General features: G+C 40.0%; 1 protein-coding gene across 1 annotated transcript in view; it reads left to right on the top strand.

The window, feature by feature from the left end:
• LOC138723165 (ankyrin repeat domain-containing protein 13C) overlaps nucleotides 1–22,604 on the top strand; it is a 28,158-nt gene extending 5,554 nt beyond the window's left edge. Inside the window, exons 2-13 of the mRNA XM_069862070.1 lie at nucleotides 1,366–1,407; nucleotides 5,924–6,028; nucleotides 6,958–7,043; nucleotides 8,551–8,596; nucleotides 10,262–10,328; nucleotides 11,764–11,908; nucleotides 12,695–12,826; nucleotides 13,726–13,887; nucleotides 14,626–14,705; nucleotides 16,229–16,327; nucleotides 16,971–17,071; nucleotides 18,194–22,604. Of these exons, the coding sequence (XP_069718171.1) occupies nucleotides 1,366–1,407; nucleotides 5,924–6,028; nucleotides 6,958–7,043; nucleotides 8,551–8,596; nucleotides 10,262–10,328; nucleotides 11,764–11,908; nucleotides 12,695–12,826; nucleotides 13,726–13,887; nucleotides 14,626–14,705; nucleotides 16,229–16,327; nucleotides 16,971–17,071; nucleotides 18,194–18,324 (1,196 nt within the window). The 3' untranslated portion in view covers nucleotides 18,325–22,604. The remainder of the gene's footprint in view (nucleotides 1–1,365; nucleotides 1,408–5,923; nucleotides 6,029–6,957; nucleotides 7,044–8,550; nucleotides 8,597–10,261; nucleotides 10,329–11,763; nucleotides 11,909–12,694; nucleotides 12,827–13,725; nucleotides 13,888–14,625; nucleotides 14,706–16,228; nucleotides 16,328–16,970; nucleotides 17,072–18,193) is intronic.
• Nucleotides 22,605–22,732: the final 128 nt, after the last annotated feature.

The raw sequence follows: 22,732 nt of genomic DNA, 5'->3' as shown, positions 1-22,732 counted from the left end.
AACTGTTTAATCATCTGAACACTAATACAACTAAATGGAAGAATTCTGTGTCTGTAAGCTACATGAAAAAATGCGTCAGAATTATGGTAGCAGTATTAATCCAGAATAACAACTCTCTGTACATATTGAAGAAGAGCAGTACAAAATGAGTCATATGTGTAGTCAGGAGAATAGGGTCCTGTTTGTAATATCTGCTAATAAACTCAGGAGCTTTCTTTGGAAACGAGGTATTAAAAGCTTAACATGAGCTTGCAATGCGTGCTCACAGCCCAGAAGGCCAACTGTATCCTGGGCTGCATCAAAAGAAGTGTGGCCAGCAGGGCAAGGAAGTGATTCTCCCCCTCTACTCTACTCTTGTAAGACCCTACCTGGAGTATTGTGTCCAGTTCTGGAATTCCCAGAATAAGAAAGATATGGAACTGTTGGAATGGGTCCAGAGGAGGACCATGAGGATGATCAGAGGGCTGGAGCACCTCTGCTATGAGGGCAGGCTGCGAGAGTTTGCGTTGTTCGTCCTGGAAAAGAGAAGGCTCTGGGAGATCTTTTAGCAGCTTTCCAGTACCTGAAGGGGCTACAGAAAAGCTGCGGAAGGACTTTTTACAAAGTTATGTAGTGATAGGGTGAGGGGGAATGGCTTTAAATTAGAAGGGAAGAGTAACCAGGTTGGAAGAGACCCACCGGATCATTGAGTCCAACCATTCCCATCAAACACAAACCATGCCCCCTAGCACCCTGTCCACCCGTGCCCCAAACACCTCCAGGGAAGGCAACTCAGCCACCTCCCAGATTTAGATTAGGCTTTAGGAAGAAATTCTTCAGGATCAGAGTGGTGAGGTGCTGGCACAGGTTGCCCAGGGAAATCATGGATGTCCTCTCCCTGGAAGTGTTCAGGGCTGGGTTGGATGTTGCCTTCAGCACCCTGATCCAGTGGGAGTTGTCCCTGCCCATGGCAGGAGGTTTGGAACTGGTTGACCTTTAAGATCTCTTCCAACTCAAACCATTCTGTGATTCTATGAAAATAACCAAAAGTTACTGTGGTATTAGTAAAAATTTTGTACTATATCTTTGAAAAATTAATTAAAAGGGCTCCTAAAATTTTAATGAGCATTATATCTCTGAGTAGCTTTTAACCTAGATATGTCATTGTCTGTAAAATATCAGACTTGTCTGACCATGATAATTCTAGAGGTTGGATTTATCTCTTGAAGATAACCTCTTCGGCTGAAGTGTGTTTCTTCGTTAGAAGGTGTAACTACAGTGTCCTAACATGTAATGTTTGAGTTGTGTTTGAAAGCACGTGAAGGAATTGCAACAGTGTCTATTACCTTGAATCTAATGTGTTTTCATTTCTATTATTTATTTTAGGAAACACTCCCTTGCATCTTGCTGTGATGTTGGGACATAAAGGTAGGTAAAAGCATCAGTTTTTTGAACTCTTAAGTTATCCTGAAGGCTTTGGAGCAAGAGGGGAAAAAATGTTTTTCAATTTCCCTGAATGTGATCTCATGTTTCAAGCTAGTTCGAAGTTGAGGCTTTCTGAAAAGATGATACACGGATTTAGAAGAGAAAAGTTGGAGAAGTTGGAGCTGTTTGTTAGACCAAAATGAAGGAGCTGGGTAGTGAAAGGAGTAGAGTGGAGAGGAGTGGCTGCAATTGGACTCCTTATGAGCCTGGAACAAGAACAGTGGGTGCACCCAGCTTCTCTGTTTTGCAGAGTTAGAAGGAAATTGGGAAACTTGGAATACCATAGAGGATTGAGAAACAACTCTAAGCGGTGGAGGTGAGCGTATGCACGCCTGCTTCGCCTTCGGTGTCCAACCAGTTTAAGTGAAGGGACCTACTTGGGGTGTGTTGGCCGGGGACTTGATCCAGGCAGGGCTCTATTTTAACATGCAATTAATTCATAGTATTGAAGTGTTATTAATTTCTGTTTGTGTGAGGATACCCCTTGTCAGCACTGGTCTTTTCTGTCACTGTGTTGCTGATCTGCTCACTAGCAGTGTTGAACAGTGCCATTTAGCTTTTTCCCCAATTAAATTTATCAGAGTAACATCCTCTAGAATAAAATGACTGTTTGCAAGTGTAATCGCTCACCTGCTTTTTGCATACTCCTTCACTCACTGGATTGGAATTTCTGACTCTCTGCCTAGTTGTTCCTTCCTGTGTCAGGGCTCTATAGCCTGTGGGTTCATGGTGGTGCTTATCTTCCCTGATGCAATGAGTTCTTTGCAGAAAGATTTCAAAGCACAGGATTTAAGTTTCTACTTCAGATAGAAAACATGGAAGTAGATGTGTTTCAAGGCTGGGAAGAAACCTGGAGTATGATTGCTTAATCTCCATGATAGTAGAATTCTGAAACAAACATGGCTTGGTTTTGTTTAGACATGCGAGTGCTGTGCCTGATGCTGCTCCATCAGAAAGCTGTTGTCAGTAGAAACACTTGGAGGTTTGGAAAGGGGAATGCAGGAAATGTCGTGAGTTGTCTCAAGACATTTTGGCAATACCAATGGAGTGTTCTAAGAGTTAGAGTGGGAAGTAATTTTGAAGGAAGAAAGGAGGGATGTGCTTTTGTAGAAGAACAGTAAAGCTTACTGGAATCTGTGAATGTTGATCTAGCCTGTGATACTTGTTAAGATCACAGAACAGAATCATAGAATGACCTGAGTTGGAAGGGGCCCACAAGGATCATCAAGTCCAACTCCTGTTCTTGCAGAGGACAACCCCAGCATTCACACTACGTGTCCGAGGGCGTTGTCCAAATGCTGCTTGAATATTGTCTGTCTTGGCACCATGACTGCTTCCCTTGGAGAGCTGTTCCAGTGCTCCACTACCCTCTGTGTGAAGAGCCTTTTCCTCGTATCCAGCCTAAACCTCCCCTGGCACATCTTCCTGCCATTTCCTCAGGTCCTACCATTGGTCATCAGAGAGGGGAGATCAACACTTGCTCCTCTTCCTCTCCTTGTGAGGAACCAGTAAACTGCAATGAAGTCTCTCCTTAGCCTCCTCTTCTCCAGGCTGAACAGATCAACTGACTTCAGCTGCTCCTCATATGACTTCTCTTAGCCCTTCACTAACTTTGTGGCCCTCCAGACACTCTCTAGTAGTTTGATATTCTTTGTTGTTAGGTTTATAACAATTTAACTCTGTGTTTCCAAGCAGTGATGATCAGCTCTGTATATGGCGTCTGTGCCTTACTGCAGCATTTGTTTCAAGCTTTAGTTTGTCACGGTTGTTAGTTAGTGTTCACAAGTTTTGCGCTGTGTGTAGAAGAGATCAGTTGTTTTTTTTGTTAAAAGGCAATTAGCTGTCATGGAGGGACACTTTCAGTATAATTACAGTGGTATTGTACCACTTTAATAAATAGTAACAATTTTGAACAAAGAAGCCTCTTCTAATAAAACTTGATTGGAAGGAGCTTACCAACTTAAATTCAGTACCATTGAATATCTCAAATACTGTGTTCAGTTTTGGGCCCCTCACTATAAGAAAGACTCTGAGGGGCTAGAGTGTGTCCAGAGGAGGGCTGGGGAAGGGTCTGGAGCACAGGGCTTATGGGGAGCCGCTGAAGGACCTGGGACTGATTAATCTGGAGAAGAGGTGGCTGAGGGGAGACCTTATCACTCTCTGCAGCTCCCTGAAAGGATGTTGGAGCCAGGCAGCGGTCAGGCTTTTCTCCAAAGTACCAAGTGATAGAACAAGAAGAAATGGCTTCAGGTTGCACCAGGAGAGGTTTAGACTTGATATTAGGAAATATTACTTCACAGAAAAGGTTATCGTGCACTGGCAGAGGCTGCCCAGGGAAGTGGTGGAGTTGTAATCCCTGGAGATATTTAGATGATGTGTGGATGTGGTTCTTAGGGACATGGTTTAGTGGTGGAGTTGGCAGTGTGAGGTTTATGGTTGGATTTGATCTTAAATGTCTCTTCCAACCTAAATGATTCTGCAATTTGTTCTTAGCCTCTCTTGAAATTTGCTTATTTTATGTTTTGGCTCTAGGATAAGAAGCTATCTATTCAGTACTGACAGGTTCCTTTATACAGGTTGTCCTTGCGTATAGCACAAACAGGAGAGGAGAGACATTTCTTCCCTCTGCTCCTTTTCTCATTGGCTGTGTGTTCACAGTTTCCCTCTTGGTGCTTTCCACATAGTCAGTTGTCCTGTGTGTAAAGCCCTGAATCCCTCAGGATGCTTCTGATGAGCCTTTGTCTAGCCCACCTAAAGCAGGGCTATATTTGTGTGTGAAATCCAGCACAACGCCTGGTTTTGCTCTTCTGCATGGTCATTGATCCACTGAGAGGCCCAGGTGCTTTCCTGCCTTGTTAGCCTGTGTCATTGATATCTAAGGTCGGTCTTCTTTCTCTCTAGGTGATGCATCTAGGCTGTTCAGCTGTGTACAACAGCGTGATAACCAGCCTTTTCTAAAGTGCAGGGTGAATTTACGCCCTGTTGGTTTAACTGAAAATGTAATCTGGCTGGTAAATGCAAGCTTATTGCCTGCTCACTGCACAGTATTGTCATTGTGTTAGGCACTATATTTAAAGCAACCATAAAAATACCTCTCTGTTTGCTGACAAAGGAGTCAGGGTTTTTGTTTATTTACCTCAAAAGATAGCATATTCACCAGTGAAGTGTTGCTTCCTTTCCAAGCACTGTGCTTGCCAGTGATTCAGAATTACTGCATCTGGAATGACTAGTACGGTTTCCTGTAATACCTAGGGCAGAAGGGTAATCCGGGAAGTTCCTTCATGCCTATACACCCTATTCATAATGAGATATTTCTTCAGCCTGCAGCATCAGCTTGATGCTACTCTGTCATTTGCAGATGGGTCAGATTGACTTTAATGAGATGCGGTGAGGAAACTTTCTGTAGTTAGAAACTGAAGAACCGTTTCAAATGAGGACAGCTTACTCAAAACATGGAAATACTGAAAGCTTTCTTCTCTCCTTAATTTTAAAGACTATTTGTCATTCCATCATCATCTTTTTTCCAAAGACAGAAAAGGGAATGCAAATTGAGCTGTGACTCTAGTAGGAACTTGTGAATACTTGAGATGTAATATTGCTTTATCAGCACAGTGTGTGTGCTGAGGTTCAGGGGTAGCATTGACGCATGCTGTTCTGGATGCTATTGATGAAAAATATAATGTGTTGCAGGGGTACCTCTCTGTTGATTTAGGAAAAAATTAGGAAAAAATTCTTCATTAGGAAAAAATTCTTCACAGAAAGGGTCATTGGGCACTGGAACAGGCTGCCCAGGGAGGTGGTTGAGTCATCTTCCCGGGAGGTGTTTAAGGCACGGGTGGACGAGGTGCTGAGGGGCATGGTTTAGTGTGTGATCGGAATGGTTGGACTCGATGATCCGTTGGGTCTCTTCCAACCTGGTTATTCTATGATTCTGTGATGGAACACAGGACCGTGGGTTGTGTGCTCTGTTATCAGTGCTTCGGACATCCACGCAGTTAGTTCTACAGTGCCTGTTCCTTGTCGTATAGCCAGTTGCGCACATGTTCTGAGGCTTTCTGAGGTCAGAGTGTGCTTGGCTGCCTGCTTTGGTTGCCATGTTACCACAAATGTTTTAAAAAGATTTGTTCTGTAGTTGTGTATGTGTGTGTATGCACACACAGAAATACAGCTTTATAAAAAGCAAATATCAGAAGCAGAAGGGATCTCTCTTCAGTGGTGATATAACTGGTGGCTGATCACCAATTACGTTTTTAGTGCTGCTATTTGACAGGGAAGTGTTGTAATTACTTATGTAAATGCTTTTTGTTTGTTTAAAGTTTGAGTCAGAATCCAGGTATGTATTTTGATAAACTGTTTATTGAATATCTCCTACTTTTGCTTTATTATGTCCCCTTTATTTTGAATGATATTGCTACATCCTTGATGTTTACTGTAAATAATTATTGCTGTTTTATTACAGAATGTGCCCACCTGCTTTTAGCCCATAATGCTCCAGTAAAGGTGAAAAATGCTCAGGGATGGAGCCCTCTTGCAGAAGCCATCAGCTATGGAGACAGGCAAATGAGTAAGAACCTCTGCTTCCCAGTTAACCAGAAATTGAGGCCTCATTCATAACAGGAAAACCAAAGGTTTTCAAGATAGGGTTTTACTTCTGTTTTAGTTCTCTGAAGAGTTTATCTTAATCAGCTGAACTTCTTTATATCTAAATATGATACAAAAAGCTCTACCCATGTCCATTTCCTTGATAAGAAAGCAATTGCATTAGGATACGAAGTGCTAAGTAGAGTTAAGATCTTGCTTAAAGTGATTGTAAAAGCTATAAACTAGCATTCTTTATTTGAAATTGGAGTTAGAAGATCAGAATGGATTTTAATTGAATGGGATTATCTAGTTGGAACTGCTTGATGTGGTCATATATATATATTTGATATACCGGTTGGCAATGGGAGATTGCTTTTATATTGCATTTCAACAGGCCAGTAGGCACATATAATGATTACTTGCTCCCTTCAGATATGAAGTAGGGAAGGGCAAGTTATTCCGCTGCTACTCACTAGTGGATGTTAATGGTATTTGGTATTACTATGTATATTTTATATATTGATATATTATTAATGCACGAATGCACTAGTTTGTTATATACTAACAACATTCTGCATGTCAGCTCACTACTAAAGCGTTTTCTCAATGGGAGTAGATGTCATGCAGTCATGTTCGATAATATACATGCATACCCACATATTAACTAATACATGTGTAAATGACCTCTTGACATGATTGTATACTTCATATTATAAACAATTATTAAGGCATTTTTTCCTGTTTTGATCTGAACAGTCAATGTGTGATTACTGTAACTGTGTATTTCTCCAAAGTTTGATGAAATCTTATATTTGTATTGTTTGTTCTTTTCCCAAGGTGTCCAATAGTGACACCAATCTGTAATTAACAAACAAATAGAATAGATCTATGTTATAGTTAATTTCTGTTTAGTTACAGCACTCCTGAGGAAGCTTAAACAGCAGTCCAGGGAAAGTGTTGAAGAAAAGCGACCTCGGTTATTAAAAGCTCTGAAAGAGGTAACTTCAAGGGAGTTGTCTTAACAAAAACAGTTTATGATGGAAAAGCAGTTGCTTATGTTCTTAGTGTAGATGCTCTAGCAAACTGTGGAAGAGATTTTTTTACTTGCTTTTTACAAACCTGTTTTGCTCTTAAAGCAGTCTTGGCTTACATTGTCCATTTTAAGGTGTCACAGGATTATGTGTATTTTTAAGATAACACTTCTTAGTGACTAGAAATTCAATTAGAAAGCTAAGACAGACCTTCCATTCTTCTTTGCAATCTTAAAGTTAAAGATTGTATTTTTAATCTGTATTTCATTAGAGTTTTAAGGCTTTTTTAAATCTTTGGTTTTGGTGAATAATTTACTGGGTTTGTTTAGTCACCGATCATGAATGATGCTTTCTTTTCTTGCTCAGTAATGAGAGATATTTTTGGCTTACACCTCCATTGACAAGCAGCAGCCAGTTCTTCTTGAGCACAGTGAAACATTGCACAGTTTGGGGAAACCAAGAACGGAAGCTCAGTTTCCTTCCTTTCATACTGCTGCAAGTGTGCTAACACTGTGGCTATAAACCACAGGTGGTTATCTCCTTTTGGGTGGGGTGAGTTGCTTCTGCCTAGTCCATTGGTGAAATATGAATGGGTTCGTAGAAAATCTGCTCTTGTATCTTAAGTTAATTAAGCCATACATCTGAAAAGTTGAGCTAAACTGCACTGGTGATGCTCTCTGTGAATATGCTCTGCCAGTGTTCTGATGTTTTTATTAATCCAAGGCAAAAAAACCCTGCCATCTGCCTAGGAAATGGAAAGCTTTCAGTTTTTGAGTGAGAGCAAACGGAAAGCAGACATGGCTTTACTAAAACAGCTCTGCAGTTCCTTATTCCTGCTGTTGCAAGACCTGGCCTAGCCTTGTGTCTATTTCTTCTTACCTGGTGTGGAAGTGCTTGGCTACCTCAGTATATTGCCAGCATTTGCTGGTTTTAATCAAGTCACCCCTCACTTTGCTTTTGCTTTGCATGCAGTTTAAAGGAGTTGGTTGGCATGTGTTCCTGGAGGTAGAGGAATTTATATATAAAGACTTGAGCATATTTCCAGAATGCAAATTGGAATTTGTGTCTGTGAATGCTCCTAGCTGAAACTTGACTTGCTAATTTAAGACAGGATATAAATTCCATGGGGTTGGATGCAATTAATGAAAGTAATCGAAGAGCTCCGTGGATCTTTTCTTAAACGCATATTTACAATAAATCTTTTATAATCCACAGCTTAATAACTGTGTAAATTATTAAATAAAAAACCCCATTAAAAACAGATAGGTCAAATGAGTTACATAGTTTTACCATTCCTAACTCTGCTCTAGTTAAAGCTTCAGAAGTGTTTTAGTTCTGTTTATATTCAAATACTAACATTGGAGAAAAAGTTTTCTTTGTTTAGCAAAACACAACTTCTACCTGTCTTTCAGCGAATTTTACAGTTGTTGTTTAGACTAAAAAGCTTGGTAATATATTCTTCTTTTCATCTCAGCTAGGTGACTTCTATCTAGAGCTTCACTGGGATTTTCAAAGTTGGGGTAAGCAAGTGCATATTCCTTTCATAGGGAGATAATACTATTGGTCTTAAACAAGCTTGTTTTCTCAGGATTAAATTGTCTTCTGGTTTCCATGTCAGAAAGTTCACAATCCTGTTCTCAGATCCGAGTTACAGAAGAAAGGGTGGACAACTGTTTTGCTGTATTATTTTTGCTTATTCATTTTTGGAGCTGAATTCTAGTCTGCAATCCAATAGCACAATCTGGAGAGGAATGAGCTGATGTTCACTTTGAGAAATTGATTGTTAGAAGAGTAAAATATTAAAATGTCTCTTATCTGGTCAGTTGCTGTTGGTGTGGAGCAGTGGTTTGAACAATTTAGTTGAGTAACTGGACTTGGGGCGTTTAATTTCATGAATTTCAGCCTGTACTCTGAATGGTGGCTGTCAGTTCTAAGTGCAGATGTATGGTAGGTTCTTCAAAACCTACCTTTACCCTCGCATTTCTTCAATGAGACTGTATAGTGTTTAGCATTTTCTTAGTGTCCACCTCCTGTAATCTGTAGATGAAAAATCTAAACAGATTAGCAAAAACATATTAGCAATGATCAGTGTGTCTGAATAATGTCAAAATATCAGAAGTGATACTTTCTGTTACTGGTTGAAATTTATGTTAGTAATTTTATGTACTTTCATAGAGACTTAGTTGAAGTATTTCCTGTACTGTATGCCCCTGCAAGTATACAGAGGAGGAATGAGCAGCTAGGCTGCCATCAATGCTGGAGAGATGTTGGACAAACACCTTCTTTCTCTAGGTGCCCTACAATGTGCTGCGAATTGAGTGAGTGGACTTAGTCATGGAACAGGCAGCATCAAAACAAGGGTTGAGCTAGGTGTGGAATAAGAGAGGACATTGCTCAGTGGTGAGACTGCTGCCTGACTTGCAGAGCATGATGGGTGGCAGTCAGGCATCACACGGAAAAAGCAATGCCAACTTCTAGGATTCCTCTTCTCTTGGAGTCTCCCCATGACTTTGTTTACATTATTTAGGTTTTCTGTATATTCTCTTTCTTGAAGGGGAAGGGATGCTTTGGACAGTGTCTGTGTCTTAATTATTGATCCTCTAGGCTAATTACATTTTATAGGTAGTCTTAATACTTTGTAGTTAATTTTGAAGAAAGTGTTGACATGCCATGTGTAGAGTTGGTTTTATTGCTATAAAGTAAAAGATCTTTCTTAGCGTAAGGACAGCTGCAGTCTCATATATCCATCTCATAGTACTATACTGATGCTCAGTTTCACTGGTGGTTTAGTGTTTCCTTGGTATGTTAAACTTAGTGCATTGGATTTTTTTTTTCTGCTTGTAGGTGTTTTGCATTAGTTGTAGCTAGGGTTTCAGTTGGTACAACCATAGAATTAAAATACCAAACAGATAGAAGGAGAGGTATTAGAACTTTTAAATGATATAACTGCAACAATTATGTCCTGTTGTCAAAAGTAGCCTGTACAATTAGAAATCAGTTTTGCAGTTATTGAAGAGAAATAATTGGTATTAGACAGTTGTGTTTCTATTGTGATTATGATGGAAAATTAGTATGAGGTACTTGTATTAAAATACGTTGAGATTGTAACTAATATATAGTTTAAAATGAGATAATTTGCAGAGGAACTTCCATGTCCTAATTACATTCTCTCTCCCTACCTTTAGTGCCTTTACTTTCCCGTATTCTGCCTTCTGATGCATGTAAAATACACAAACAAGGTATAAATATCAGGTAAGTACTGATTTTATAATGTGTTATCTAAATCATAAATGTCTCCTGTCAGTGAAAACACTGGCTTCCAGTGTGGTTTGAAGGAAATCACTGAGGAGTCTGGAGATGCTGGTGACACAGTATTGTGTTTGTACATTGGTGTTTAGAGCCAAGAAGTGGTGTGAACTGCAGGTTGTCTTTCTTTCCTCTATTGCTCCGAATTTAACTTTGGTTGCTGTGTCACTAAAAATGTAAAGCAAAAGCTGTTAACTGTGTAAGGCTTTACCTGCCAGACATGACAATGACAAATTGAAAAATAGGAACTTGATATTTTTAACACAATTTCACATAAGTGAGCTTGCAGTGTCCTGTGGAGGAATGTGACTGCTCCGGCCTATGTACTAAAAAGAGAGGTGTAGTTTCTCTTTTTAAAACGCTTTATGTGACAGGTTCCGAAGTGCAGCGGAGTGCTTCCAGGAACCTTTCCATGCTCAGATCTTTGAGGTTTTGGATTCAAATGTTTTTTGTCTTTTACTTTAGAGTCCAAAGTTTAAAACAAATAAAAAGTCAAGAATATGTTTCAGAAAATTCAATATGTAGAAAGTTTTGTTCTATTAAAGCTGTTAGAATAGGTGTGTGAACTGCCTTTTTAGGTCAAATTTCAGGCCAAGTCCATTTCTTTTTTTTTAATTCTCATTTCTGTGTGCTCTGCTTGTATAAGACTGGGAGTTATAACACTGGCACCAAGTGAAACAGCTACAGATTCTTGAAATCAAGAGGCCAGTGTATGATGGGTATTAAGCAGTCACCCTATAGAGCTGAAGTGGTCCCTAAATTCAGATTCTTTAACTGGCTATGTTAAAATAGTAAATATTCTAACAATAACAGATGTGAATTGCTACATATCTTTGTCCTTGGCTCCATCTTCAAGTTATTTAGGTCAGCAGAAGCATTTCTTTTGTGTTGGTGAGAGGGAAAAAACAGAAATAGCAATTAAAATAAGTACAGTAAAAAAAACCCAGTCTGTTTATTAACCCTCTTCATAATTTGGGTCATGTCCTAATATTGTTAACTTAAATTGGCAGCTGCTGTTTGTAGAACAGGAGGCTGACCATGTGGAACAGTTGTATTTCTCAGTGTAGCACATAGTGGCTATATAAATTTTGTCACTTCCTCATGCTGGCAGTTCTGTAATAAAGTCTTCTGAAAAAAAACTTTACTTTTCCTATGAAGTTAGCACAAGAATAGATTGGAATGCATTTATAATGGTAGAGATGCTATAACGTGAAACTTATTAGTAGTGATTTTTTATTTCTGTATCCAGGCTTCAGTTATGAAATGTTCTTTGAAAACCCAGGCCTTGGTGTTCTGGTTGTGACTAAAAAAAACACCTTCATACTAGTGTATTTGAAGGCTTGCGTGTAACTTCTTTTAAAGTATTGCTGCATTTTCACAGGCTGGACACAACTCTCATAGACTTTACCGACATGAAGTGCCAACGAGGGGATTTGAGCTTCATTTTTAATGGTGATGCTGCACCCTCTGAATCTTTTGTAGTTTTAGACAATGAACAAAAAGTTTATCAGCGAATACATCATGAGGTAAAGATCTGCATGAATGGCGAATGTGAAATACCTTGAGCTTTTACTTCACATCAGAAGTCTGACTTATTTTATGAAACAAAATGTACAAGCTCCAAAGAAGTGCAAACCAAACACTTTTCTGTTCAGTTGTTATAACTTAACCTGTACAGATGACACAAAATTTTGTTAAGAAAAACAGTGCTTTTGAGTACAGAAATCTAAATGAGGGAAAAAAGCTAGAATGTGATCTTTTGGAAAAATCTTTTATCATCCTTAATAGGCAAATATATTCTGAGTTATAATGCGTGCTACTTTTCTATTTGGCTTAATTTCAGTGTCCTCAGGTGGATTTTCAAACTTGCTTGCCACTGCCTTGTGTCCATTTAGTCACTCTTGGCCAGTTTAGCTGTTAACAGTGCAAGGGTGTGACTTATTGAAGCCCTTGTATTGAGTCAAGTTCTTAATCATGGCTTTATCCACCCATCACTTAAGCATATAGATCTTTGCCCCTGGAAAGGGTGTGGCTGCTGAGCTGCTGGATAAACCATGCTTGGATGCTTCATTTGCATCAATATTTAAAATTAAACTATTTGGTAACCATTTGGCCAAAGCGTCTATAAAACAGTTTGAAAATTCAGGAAATGTTAGTTCTGGGAAAAGTTCAAAGGAAAAGATTTATTGATTTGCTTTTTTTGTGTGGGTTTTGGTTTTTTGGGGTTTTTTTTGTGGTGGTTTTTTTTTTTTTTAATTAGAAGTAATCATAATTTAGTTCTACTCAGTATTCGGTGCCATTTTTCCTCCTAGGAGTCTGAGATGGAAACAGAAGAAGAGGTTGACATTTTGATGAGCAGTGATATTTACTCAGCAACGTTATCAACCAAATCAATTACCTTCACACGTGCCCAAACTGGATGGCTTTTTCGGGAAGACAAAACAGTAAGCTGAAAGAGCATCTCAGACTGCAATACTGGAGATGAAATATTTCAGACAGCCTTATGGTGATGGGCTTGGGAAGAAGCAAGGAGTGAAAGAATGTGATGTTCAGGGCAGGGAGGAAATGTCTCCCCTACCCCTCATAATTCTCACTAGTTTGGCTATGTAGGACATATGTCATGAGCAGCCTTTGTAAGGAAAATGTAAGCTGTTGGCAAAGTAATGTGGTGGAGTTGTTGGACAGGGTAGAGACAGATTGTACTGAGAATGACTTTATTCTAGGAGTGTATTATGGTCTCTGCAAATTAATTCTGGTAAGGATTCTGTGACTTCCTGTGTCTGAAATGCATGAGGATGGGAGTCTTCTGGGTACTGTTTCCTTTGGATATTCCTTTCCCTGTTACCAGTCTGACTGGGGTACAAGTTCTCAGATGTGAAAAAAACTTCCTTGAGTGGGAAGTTGCTCTCTCCTGGCTAACTCCGGAGGATTTTGGTTTCAAGTGGATCTGATTATCTTGTGCCGTTCATCCCAAGTGTTTCAGAGCTTTGTTCTTTTTGAGTACTGAATGCATCTTCTATGTGTGTGAGCAATCCTTGAACACAGCTTGCTGGTGAAGGATGTTTTATTAAGATTTCCCTTGGCCAGTCTTAAATTGTTAATTTTTCTGTCTTATACTTTCCATTGATGTGAAATAGCTGTTCCTGTTGGGGTTCTTTTGTTTGTGCTGTGGATACCTTACTGGGATTGTCCCTGACAGCTCATGAGGTTGGCTGTGTGAATTAAAATATTGCAATCTCAGCAAAACTTATCACACTGAAGTGCAATTATTTTGATATGCAGGGATTTAGATGATTTTATTTTATCTTCTATGAGTCAATAATGTCCAATTCGTTTCACACAGGAAAGAGTAGGAAACTTTTTGGCAGATTTCTACTTGGTTAATGGACTTGTATTAGAGTCAAGGAAAAGAAGAGAACACCTCAGTGAGGAGGATATTCTTCGAAATAAAGCTATCATGGAGAGCCTGAGTAAAGGTGGCAACTTAATGGAACAAAATTTTGAGGTATACTTGAGTAATTCTTCACAATGTGAATTTTTGCATAGGAGAATAATCTCTTTCACCAGTAATTTAGCAAGGTCTGTAGATAATGTTCTATTTTGATTGTCTTAATTTAAAATAGCAGATACATTCTACAAGTATAATCATGGTTATACATTAATGAATTATCCTGATTAGTGTATACATTGAGGAATTTCTGTGATTATATTGGATATTTCAGTCTTAATTTGTCTCTTAGTAAAAGATTATGGGTTTGGCTGTGGCAAATCACTTGAAAAATTTTGTCTAAAAGAAGTTATTGTTCAATTCTGGTTTTCTTTTCAATCATGTTTTCATTTAGCTTCATGAAAATGGACGAAGCCTGTTATTATCACTGTGAAATCAAGAGCTATTCAGAATGAGCCAGACACCATCTGGGAACACACACACAGCCTGTTAAAAATGATAAATTTATTTGTGTGTTAGCTCGTGCTTGGTTACTTGTCATTCAGCCACTTGAAGTAACTGATCGAGTGTTATACTAAAACACCCAGCTTCTGTGTGAAATACAGTTTGAGACCAAATTCCTAAATGGAGACTGACAGCAAGAGCAGGGGATAGGGAAGCCCAGTATCAGCTACAAACTGGATAGGCCATATTGCTGTTCTTTGATGAACCACAGTACAGTTGTTTCTTTTGAATGGCAAAATTCTAAGAGAATGTAAAGGAACATAACCAGCTACTACGTGTTTTTCTGAACAGCCTGTCAGACGGCAGTCTCTCACTCCACCATCACCCAATACAATCACGTGGGAAGAGTACATATCTGCTGAGAATGGAAAGTGAGTATGTTGGGTTTATTGATGTTAACTTCCATAGGCACCTTTTGGAGTGTTGGGTTGGGGGTTGATTTGGGGGGTGTGTTCTCTAATTTATGGGTGCTTTTTGTTCATAGTTTTGTGGGGGCAGAGGAACATTGGGTTTGATGTCTTGGGTATTTAACATTCTTCAGTAGGCTGGCTGGGAAGGGGATAACTCATACGTGTTAATAGTATTACTGCATCTGCTGGTGATGGGCATCTGCCTGGTTACCCACAACTTGAAATTTAAACGCTTAGAAAATACGGACATCTAAACAGGCTTTATATTTTTAAGTAAAACTTTCTGACAAATTCATTGGTGTAATTCGTTTATCTTTACCAACAATAATGATAAATAATTGAATTCACCATGTTTGAAATAGAAGTTTAAGATTTTACGAGATTTTAGTAGCAGTGGCAGTGTAAAAAAATGCACACTTCTGGAATACAAAGACGTGCAGATCTCCTAGTACTGGCTAAATCTTTGCAAGTACCCTCTTCTAGGTGTGTAACTGGGTAGTGTGTGGCTGTATGTTAAATTAAATTGCAGTAGCTTCTTTTATAGAAGGTGCAAGCAGTTGAATGTGTTTTCTAGGACTGTGTGTTGTCAGCTGTTGAATGTAGAGGACCAAAAATGTACGGAGTGAGTCACATCAGTAACTGTGATGCCAGTCCATTCTCCAAAGATATTAGACTATAGCCTAGAGTTGGGTGTTACCAGGAATGTGGGGATATTGCAGCACAGGCTTACTAAGAAGGCATGTGAATCTGTGTTGGGGTTTTGGTGTTCTTTTAATTTTTACAGTATTTGAGACAGAATGAATAGTTGAGCAGAATGAACAGATTATGCCTGAACAGCTCTTACTATTCAGCCAGAAATACCTATATATGTAAGATTTCGCTTTGTTTAATAATCTGATTAACTGAAAGAAATTTAGTGGTAATCCAGATTTCAAGATAAGGCAGAACAAAAGAGAAAAACATTTGTTATCATATTTGTAACCTAACTGTTCCTCTCCTATAGCAGTTTTTTCTGCCCTGTTTTCCTTAGAGTGCTAGCAGAGGAACTTTTCCACCTTCTCGGAGATTGTTTCATGTTTTAGGCTGAAAGCAAGTTAACCTTTTCTAGTTCCACTTGATGCTTTGTTGACACACAGACTGTTTTAATGAACATCTGACATCAGCTGCATGTATTTCTGGGTAGCTGTCTTGTCTTCCTATAGTATTTGTTAACATAGTGTTCATGAGGAATTATTTGCAGGTTTTTCTGAAGCTGTTTCCTTGACTGTTTTTGTCTTGTCTCCTGGTTTAGCAGGACTCATTGTAATCTAAATTAAGATGGTTACTGACCCATCTTTACTCTGCACAGCTTTAAAAATACTTAAAGTATTTGCGTTATTTTAAGGATTCTGATGTTTTCAAACCTGCGCCTGTCTTCCTTACTTCAAAATGAAGGTATCACTGAGAGAGAAACTGACCTTGTCTTTCTCCCCTCCCCCTGACAGAGCTCCTCACCTGGGAAGAGAGCTGGTCTGCAAAGAAAGCAAGAAAACCTTTAAAGCCACGATAGCTATGAGCCAGGAATTTCCCTTAGGAATTGAATCGTAAGTCGAAATTATTGCTATGGTTGTTATTTATATGTAGGAAATGTTTTTATATGCTTGTGAACTGCACAGATGTTCAGATATGGGAGTGTGGCAGTTTAAAACCTGTGAGTGTAGTCATACTTCTAAGCAAGGAGACCGTTAAAATGACAGACCTCAGTGCTGGTGTGCCTGTTATCAGAAGAGCCAGGTGCTTGTCTTACTTGGCAAGGCTGGAGGTTTGACCAGGTTTATCATTAACTTGTCACAATACCGATGTGCCTGACTCTACAGAAATCTAAAACATTTTTGCCCTTAGCAAGTCTTGACACAATGTTATGTCCTCTAAACCAATACAAAACCATATTAGGTTGCTTATGTCCATGGAGATGGGGCTGTGGTACCGTACGCTATGATCTCCTGTATGAAGTGAGGACAAGAAATTATTATCTTGATGCTTATTTTTACGCCTACGGTAATATGATATGGATCACTGAGAACTGAATGGGAGGCTGCTGACACTGAAGCTCTAAGGAGATAGATAGCTAAGTGTGATGTAACTTTTCAGCTCCTATATCACCTTGCTCTTCAGGTCGTTTTTATCTTTTCTAGAGCAAAAGTTTGTGAAACAAGAGTTTGTAATGATGTTTGTTTTCCTTTCCAGATTGTTGAATGTTTTAGAAGTAATTGCACCCTTCAAACACTTTAACAAACTTAGAGAATTTGTTCAAATGAAGCTTCCACCAGGCTTTCCTGTAAAATTAGGTAAGAGAACAACTACTCTTGCGCCTTTGTTTCCAAAATGTGCGTGCTTATTTATGCAGTATGTTCAGAACTTCTGTGGAGGTTTGAAGAGAACCCTTATGTAAGAGTGTGTTGGTGTAGGTTTCTGAGAACACAGTTTAGTCAGTGCCGGGAACATCAGGTATGAGATTTACAGCTGAAAGGCGAATACAGCCCCAATCGTGAAGAGAGCTCTCAATTTTGTGTTTTCCTAGTGCTCGGGTCTCACTCTAGGAGTAATGTAGATATGCTAAATTATCCTTGCATTAAGGCTGATCTTAGTCACAAGTTAGGTATTTTGTAGCACTTCTTTATTTCTATTGCATCCAGAATTACTGGAGGTGTATTTTTCACTTCCAATAAATAGAAACTCTACCATTACTCTTGTAACAAATGGACATGTATAAAGCAGTTTATTCATGGTATAGATTATCACAGGATAAACTGCCAAACAGTAATAGTACTTTTTCAAAGTGTTACAGGTTTTCATGCATACCAGTAATCTGTCAAGCTAGACAGTTCTGAACAGACTCCATTCTACCTCCTGTCACATTTTCAGGGCTCTTTTAGTGAGGACTGGCCTTTCACTCAGCTTAAGTTAGTTCATGGGCAGGCCAGTGTTATTGAGGACGGTTCTTAAATGCTCACCCTCAGTTCTAGTTGAAAAATAGTTGCGTTTTAAAGCAAACATTCAGAAGGTTCGTGTCTTCGTGTGAATTTGCTCAACAGAAGCCTACATGTGGCAATGTTATTTTGTCTTGTATCCTCTCCAGGCCATGTCCTCTGTTGTTTAACAGATTAATCTATATGGTCATGGCACCTTGCTTTCCACATTGTCTGTCTGCATCAAGAAAGGAAAACCACTGAATTTAGAGTATTAACAGTTTTTAAATGGTGTGTTGAGTTAGATATTGTTTATGTGCTCAGGGCATCTGAGCATATTCTGAAATACCTTTCTTTTAAACCATCTGTTTTAAGACCTCTGAATTGCTATTGTGTAGAACACTAAACAAGCTTCTATGTCTTCAGCTAAATCTTTAAGTAGCAGTACAGGTAAACCTGTATTTTTCTGCTTTTCATTGTACTGTTTTGCCTCCTGTCTAGATATTCCTGTATTTCCCACCATCACAGCCACTGTGACTTTTCAGGAGTTCCGTTACGATGAGTTTGATGAATCCATCTTCACTATTCCTGATGACTACAAGGAGGACCCCAGCCGCTTTCCTGATCTCTAACTAAACTGGAAGGTGAATGGTGAATAACAATACCAGCGAACCACAATGAAAGCGAACGGATGCCAATAGCCGACAGGTATAGGTAGAAAAGTGGGTCATAAAGGAAGGGACAAACTCCATAATCCAGAATAAAAGGGAATGTGCATCGAATGATGTGCTGATACTCACTGTAATGGGCATCTAATCTAGTCCCTGATTTACAGCATCTCCTGCTGTGTCCTTCACACTTTTATACATCCAGTACTCCAAGCGTGGTAGTCTGGCACCTCGGTGATCCTGAGAATGCCCAACAGCTGTGAGGAATATCATTCCTTTTTAAATTTTTTTACATTTCTTGGTGATACAAAAAGCACTCTTGGACCATTAGCATCAAAGTTGAAATGTCTTAGCTGGATATTTGCCCTATAAGACATCCCACCATACCTAAAATGACCATATTATATTGTTTCAAGCTTTGTTTTCACAAATTGTAAACTATGTATCATTATGTATAGATCAGTAACTTGAATGTTAGCTGAAGGTATATTAGAAGGAATGCATTTTCTGTAGATGAATGAACCAAATGGTAACCATTAAGCAACTGCATTTCATACTGCAATACACTTCGGAAACAGCGTTTGCTCTGCAGGGAATGAGGTACCTCCTCTAGCACCTTAGTGCAGTCCATTGTGGTGCTATCAGTCTCTCTCAACCATTAGTTTCTTCACCGAGCTCTCTGTTTATCTGCCGTTCATTGGCTCTGCACACAACTTCCCTTCACCTGCTGGCTGGACAGTCCCTGCTGTGTCTGTGATGCTGTTGGGATTAGCTCACTTGGAGGTTCATTACCTAGAAATTGTCACCTTTTAGTTTCTTCTGTCCCATTCACTGAGAAGGCTTGCTCCATAGTGGTTGAGCATCCACTGGGTTATCTTGTGTTTGTATTCAGCAGCTACTTAAAAACGTGGGATGCATATAAAGAGTTTTTAATGCTCAAGCATTAAACATTCATGTAAGAAAAGATTTTTCTTGAAGTTAGTTTAATTGTAGTGCACATTGAATAGGGCTCACATTGGGAGATTTTATTTTCAAATGCTTAGGATGTTTTCTGGTTAATTTCCTTCCTCTTAATGTTTTTAATATGTAGGCGTTTCAGTACTCTGGCTTCTTGAGCTTATTCTCATTCTCGGTGGTTCCAGTCTCCTAATTTGACAATAATCCAGCTTTTTGGTATGTTAGGAAGAATTTGTGCAAAAGGCTAATGGTGCTATTTGTTTGTAATAAGAAATTTAGATTAAAGTGCTGGTGTGTAATTGTACAAAAATGTAAATATTTTCAAAGTTATATTCTTTGTGCACTGTAGTCAAAACTTTTTCTGGAAATCACTAGAGTTAAGTATCAGACTTTTATTATAAAGCGTACTGTCGATGCTTAGTGAAGGTAACCAGCCTCACTGACCCCACAGGTGGCAGAGGGAGGTGGCTTTCGCAAGGCAATAGAAGCTGACTTGTTGGGCACATCAGCAGAACATGGGAATACATGTCGAAAGCAAACGTTCTTTCCGAACTGCTGGAATCTGTGTAAAACCCAAGGCGGCTGCCCTAGAGAAGTGCAGTATCCACTCTGTAAGCAGAGTCCTAGTGAGTCACTGTTGGCAAAGTACAGGTAAATGGGATATAGGAGATTGAGGTTGATCCTCTGCTAGCATTGCTAGGAACCTGTGAGTTTCACAGGTGGGGAATGTTTACTTGCAGACTGCAGTGGATATACTGCAGTTAGTTATTCAAAATCAAATTGAAAATAAAACTATAGGGGAAAAAAGCAGAGGGAAATAAAGAATTGCTGTAATTACTTCTGAAGTACTGTATCAGGAGCAGATGTTGAACATTCAGTAGGAATGATAGAACTTGTTTTTCCAAGTAATTATGAATTCCTAAAGTGTTCTACATCTCCAGTATAAATGGACAGCACCTCCTGCTCCTCATGGGGAACAGCTGAGATCCTTATTGCGGGAGACCTGGGCTGGATGTGTGTGGAGACTGATGGTGGCAGTGCAGGAGGTCGGGATTCAGTATCAGTGGGGCCAAACACCTACTGCTTCTGTTGCCCTCTGTTACAGGTGCCCATTGCAGGGTGGGATGCTTTGTGTGGCTCTGCTGGACTGGCCGCACGCAGTGCTGGCTGTGATACAGCCCAGGTGCTGTACTGGGGCACTGAGGAGCTGGGGAATCCTGGTGAATGCAGACTGTTTCTCCATATGGTGAATGTTAGAAACCCTCGTTCTTGGTCTCACAGAGAAAGAACCATGTGTGCCATGGTTCATACTTTGCATTTGTGATTGTTCCAAGTGGCCACCAGGGCTTGCTGACATAGGAAGGAACATCCGTAGCTGGAGCAATGTGATTTAGGCAGTAGAGTGGCTTTAGTGGACTGGATTCTAGACTGAAAGAACAAAGGGTTTTGTGTAACCTCACAGATTTCTGTATCCGCATCTGCCCCAAAGCCAGCCCATGTGGTCTGCTGGTGGCAAATGAGGTGCCCAGCTCCAAGACCACTGCAGCCTGTGGAAATGTTTTCTGTGATTTGCATGGACTCTGGCTGCAGCTTTTGTGGGGTTTTTAACCTTCATGATTACACCACTACTGATTTTGATACATTTTAAGATTTGCAGAAACTTTTTATAGTGGATTGCTGTACTAAGTTTGTTCTAACTGGGAGTATCAGCAGAGTGGGGTGGACATGGATGTGACTGACTGTACCCTTTACATCATTATGGTGAACAAACCCTGCTGCCACTTTCCTTCCTGCTCTGGAGGTAAACGAACCAACTCCAGACAGATTGTCCTTTCTATCTTGGTGGCTGTTCTCAGATTCCTGTGGCAACCTTGTGAATCAAGGCTCAGCAAACTGTTTCTCCATACATTTCCTTCCAGCTTTTGATGTCTTTTCAGTCTGAAACATTCCTAGTGACGAGTTTTGAAACTGAAAGCATAGGGAAGCTTGGGGCAGGGTTTTCTGATGGATGTATACAGGGCAAGCTGCAGGGATCCTAACTAGCATGAGGGTCGTTGAGCTGAGCCTGCCTGCCAGCCAGGCATCTTGGCACAGCAGTAGCGATCCCCAGGGGTGAAGAGATGGGATCCCAGCAGCAGAGCTGTACCGCTGCAATTCTTCAGTGGTGGCTCCATCCACACCGATATCAATGTCTTAAATAGTGTCATTTGTTTTGTGTTGAAATCTATTTTTCCTAGCAGGATTGACCTGACAGAACTTAATTTCTGTTTTTCCCTTTGCTTTTAAGACCATGCTGGGTGTTAAGGGAAGGTTTGGTCCTCTGTGGAGGACCTGCAGCATTTTTACAGAGGTTCTCTTGTCCCCTGCAGCGCGACAGGAAGCGCGTCTGCTTTCGCTGGTCAATCTGCTTGTGCACCTGTAGGAACTTCCCTGCAGCAGCTACCCCTGAATGTAAGAGTAGCCGGGTGACTAAAGCCACCCCTGGATACCTGGCTGAGGGCTCTGGTGCCACTGGCTGCTGACACGAATTGAGTGGTAAAGGGAGCTTGCACGGGTCCGGCAGGAATTGCCACATGGGATGCACAGGAGCACCGTGGTGTTCTCCAAGGTGAAGCTAATACTGGTGCGTGAGTCAAGCACGTGGAGGGGGAAACCTCTGTGCCGGGCTGCGAGGAGACCTCCTCCCTCCAGAGCGCAGGGCGCTGCTGCTTCTGATCTCACCACATTCAGTTTTTCTGATGGCTGTGAGAGTTTTTATGGATATGTATTACAAGCCAGCCACTAATTCTGGTACATTTGCAAAAGCATTCCTAGGGTTGTTTAACCGAACTTCTACTGGTCTTCCAAAACGTTGCTTTAATTTGTGGCAAAGGGAATGCATTTTCTTTTCCTCTCAAGGAGCTGCTGTTCCAGTCACTGCGCTCACTTTACTGCAATTCTCAAATTATGTATTGGAACAATTTGTTACAGAGAACGCTGGATCTATTTGTGCTGGAAACCCACCCCGTTAAGTTGATATTCAAAGCAACTGTCTGTTTTTTCAATGTTTCTGTTCTTGATTTGACATTCATGCCAGGATAACTGCATTATTTAATCTGTATTAACAAATCTCCTGTAATGCTGCAGTTTCACATTTATTTTCCTTACAGTTTGTAATTATCATGGAAACAATGTCACTGTTTTGCATCTTATGAGTTGTCTGGTCCATGTGTCTAACTTACCTTCACTAACGGTAACTTTTGGTTGTATCATTTGTTAGAATAAAGACCAAAATATGATTGATATGATTTTTGAAACCTTTCAACCTGAGTTTAACTCTCCTCCCACTGTTCTCCTCAGGATGCAGACACTGTAGCCCTGCATCCCTGGGCTTGGATTTGGGCTGAGGGGACAAGCTTTCTCTTTGTCAATTCTT

This window comes from Phaenicophaeus curvirostris, chromosome 8 (assembly GCF_032191515.1).
Source record: "Phaenicophaeus curvirostris isolate KB17595 chromosome 8, BPBGC_Pcur_1.0, whole genome shotgun sequence".
Classification (NCBI taxonomy): domain Eukaryota; kingdom Metazoa; phylum Chordata; class Aves; order Cuculiformes; family Cuculidae; genus Phaenicophaeus; species Phaenicophaeus curvirostris.
This window is presented reverse-complemented; position numbering and strand designations above follow the sequence as displayed.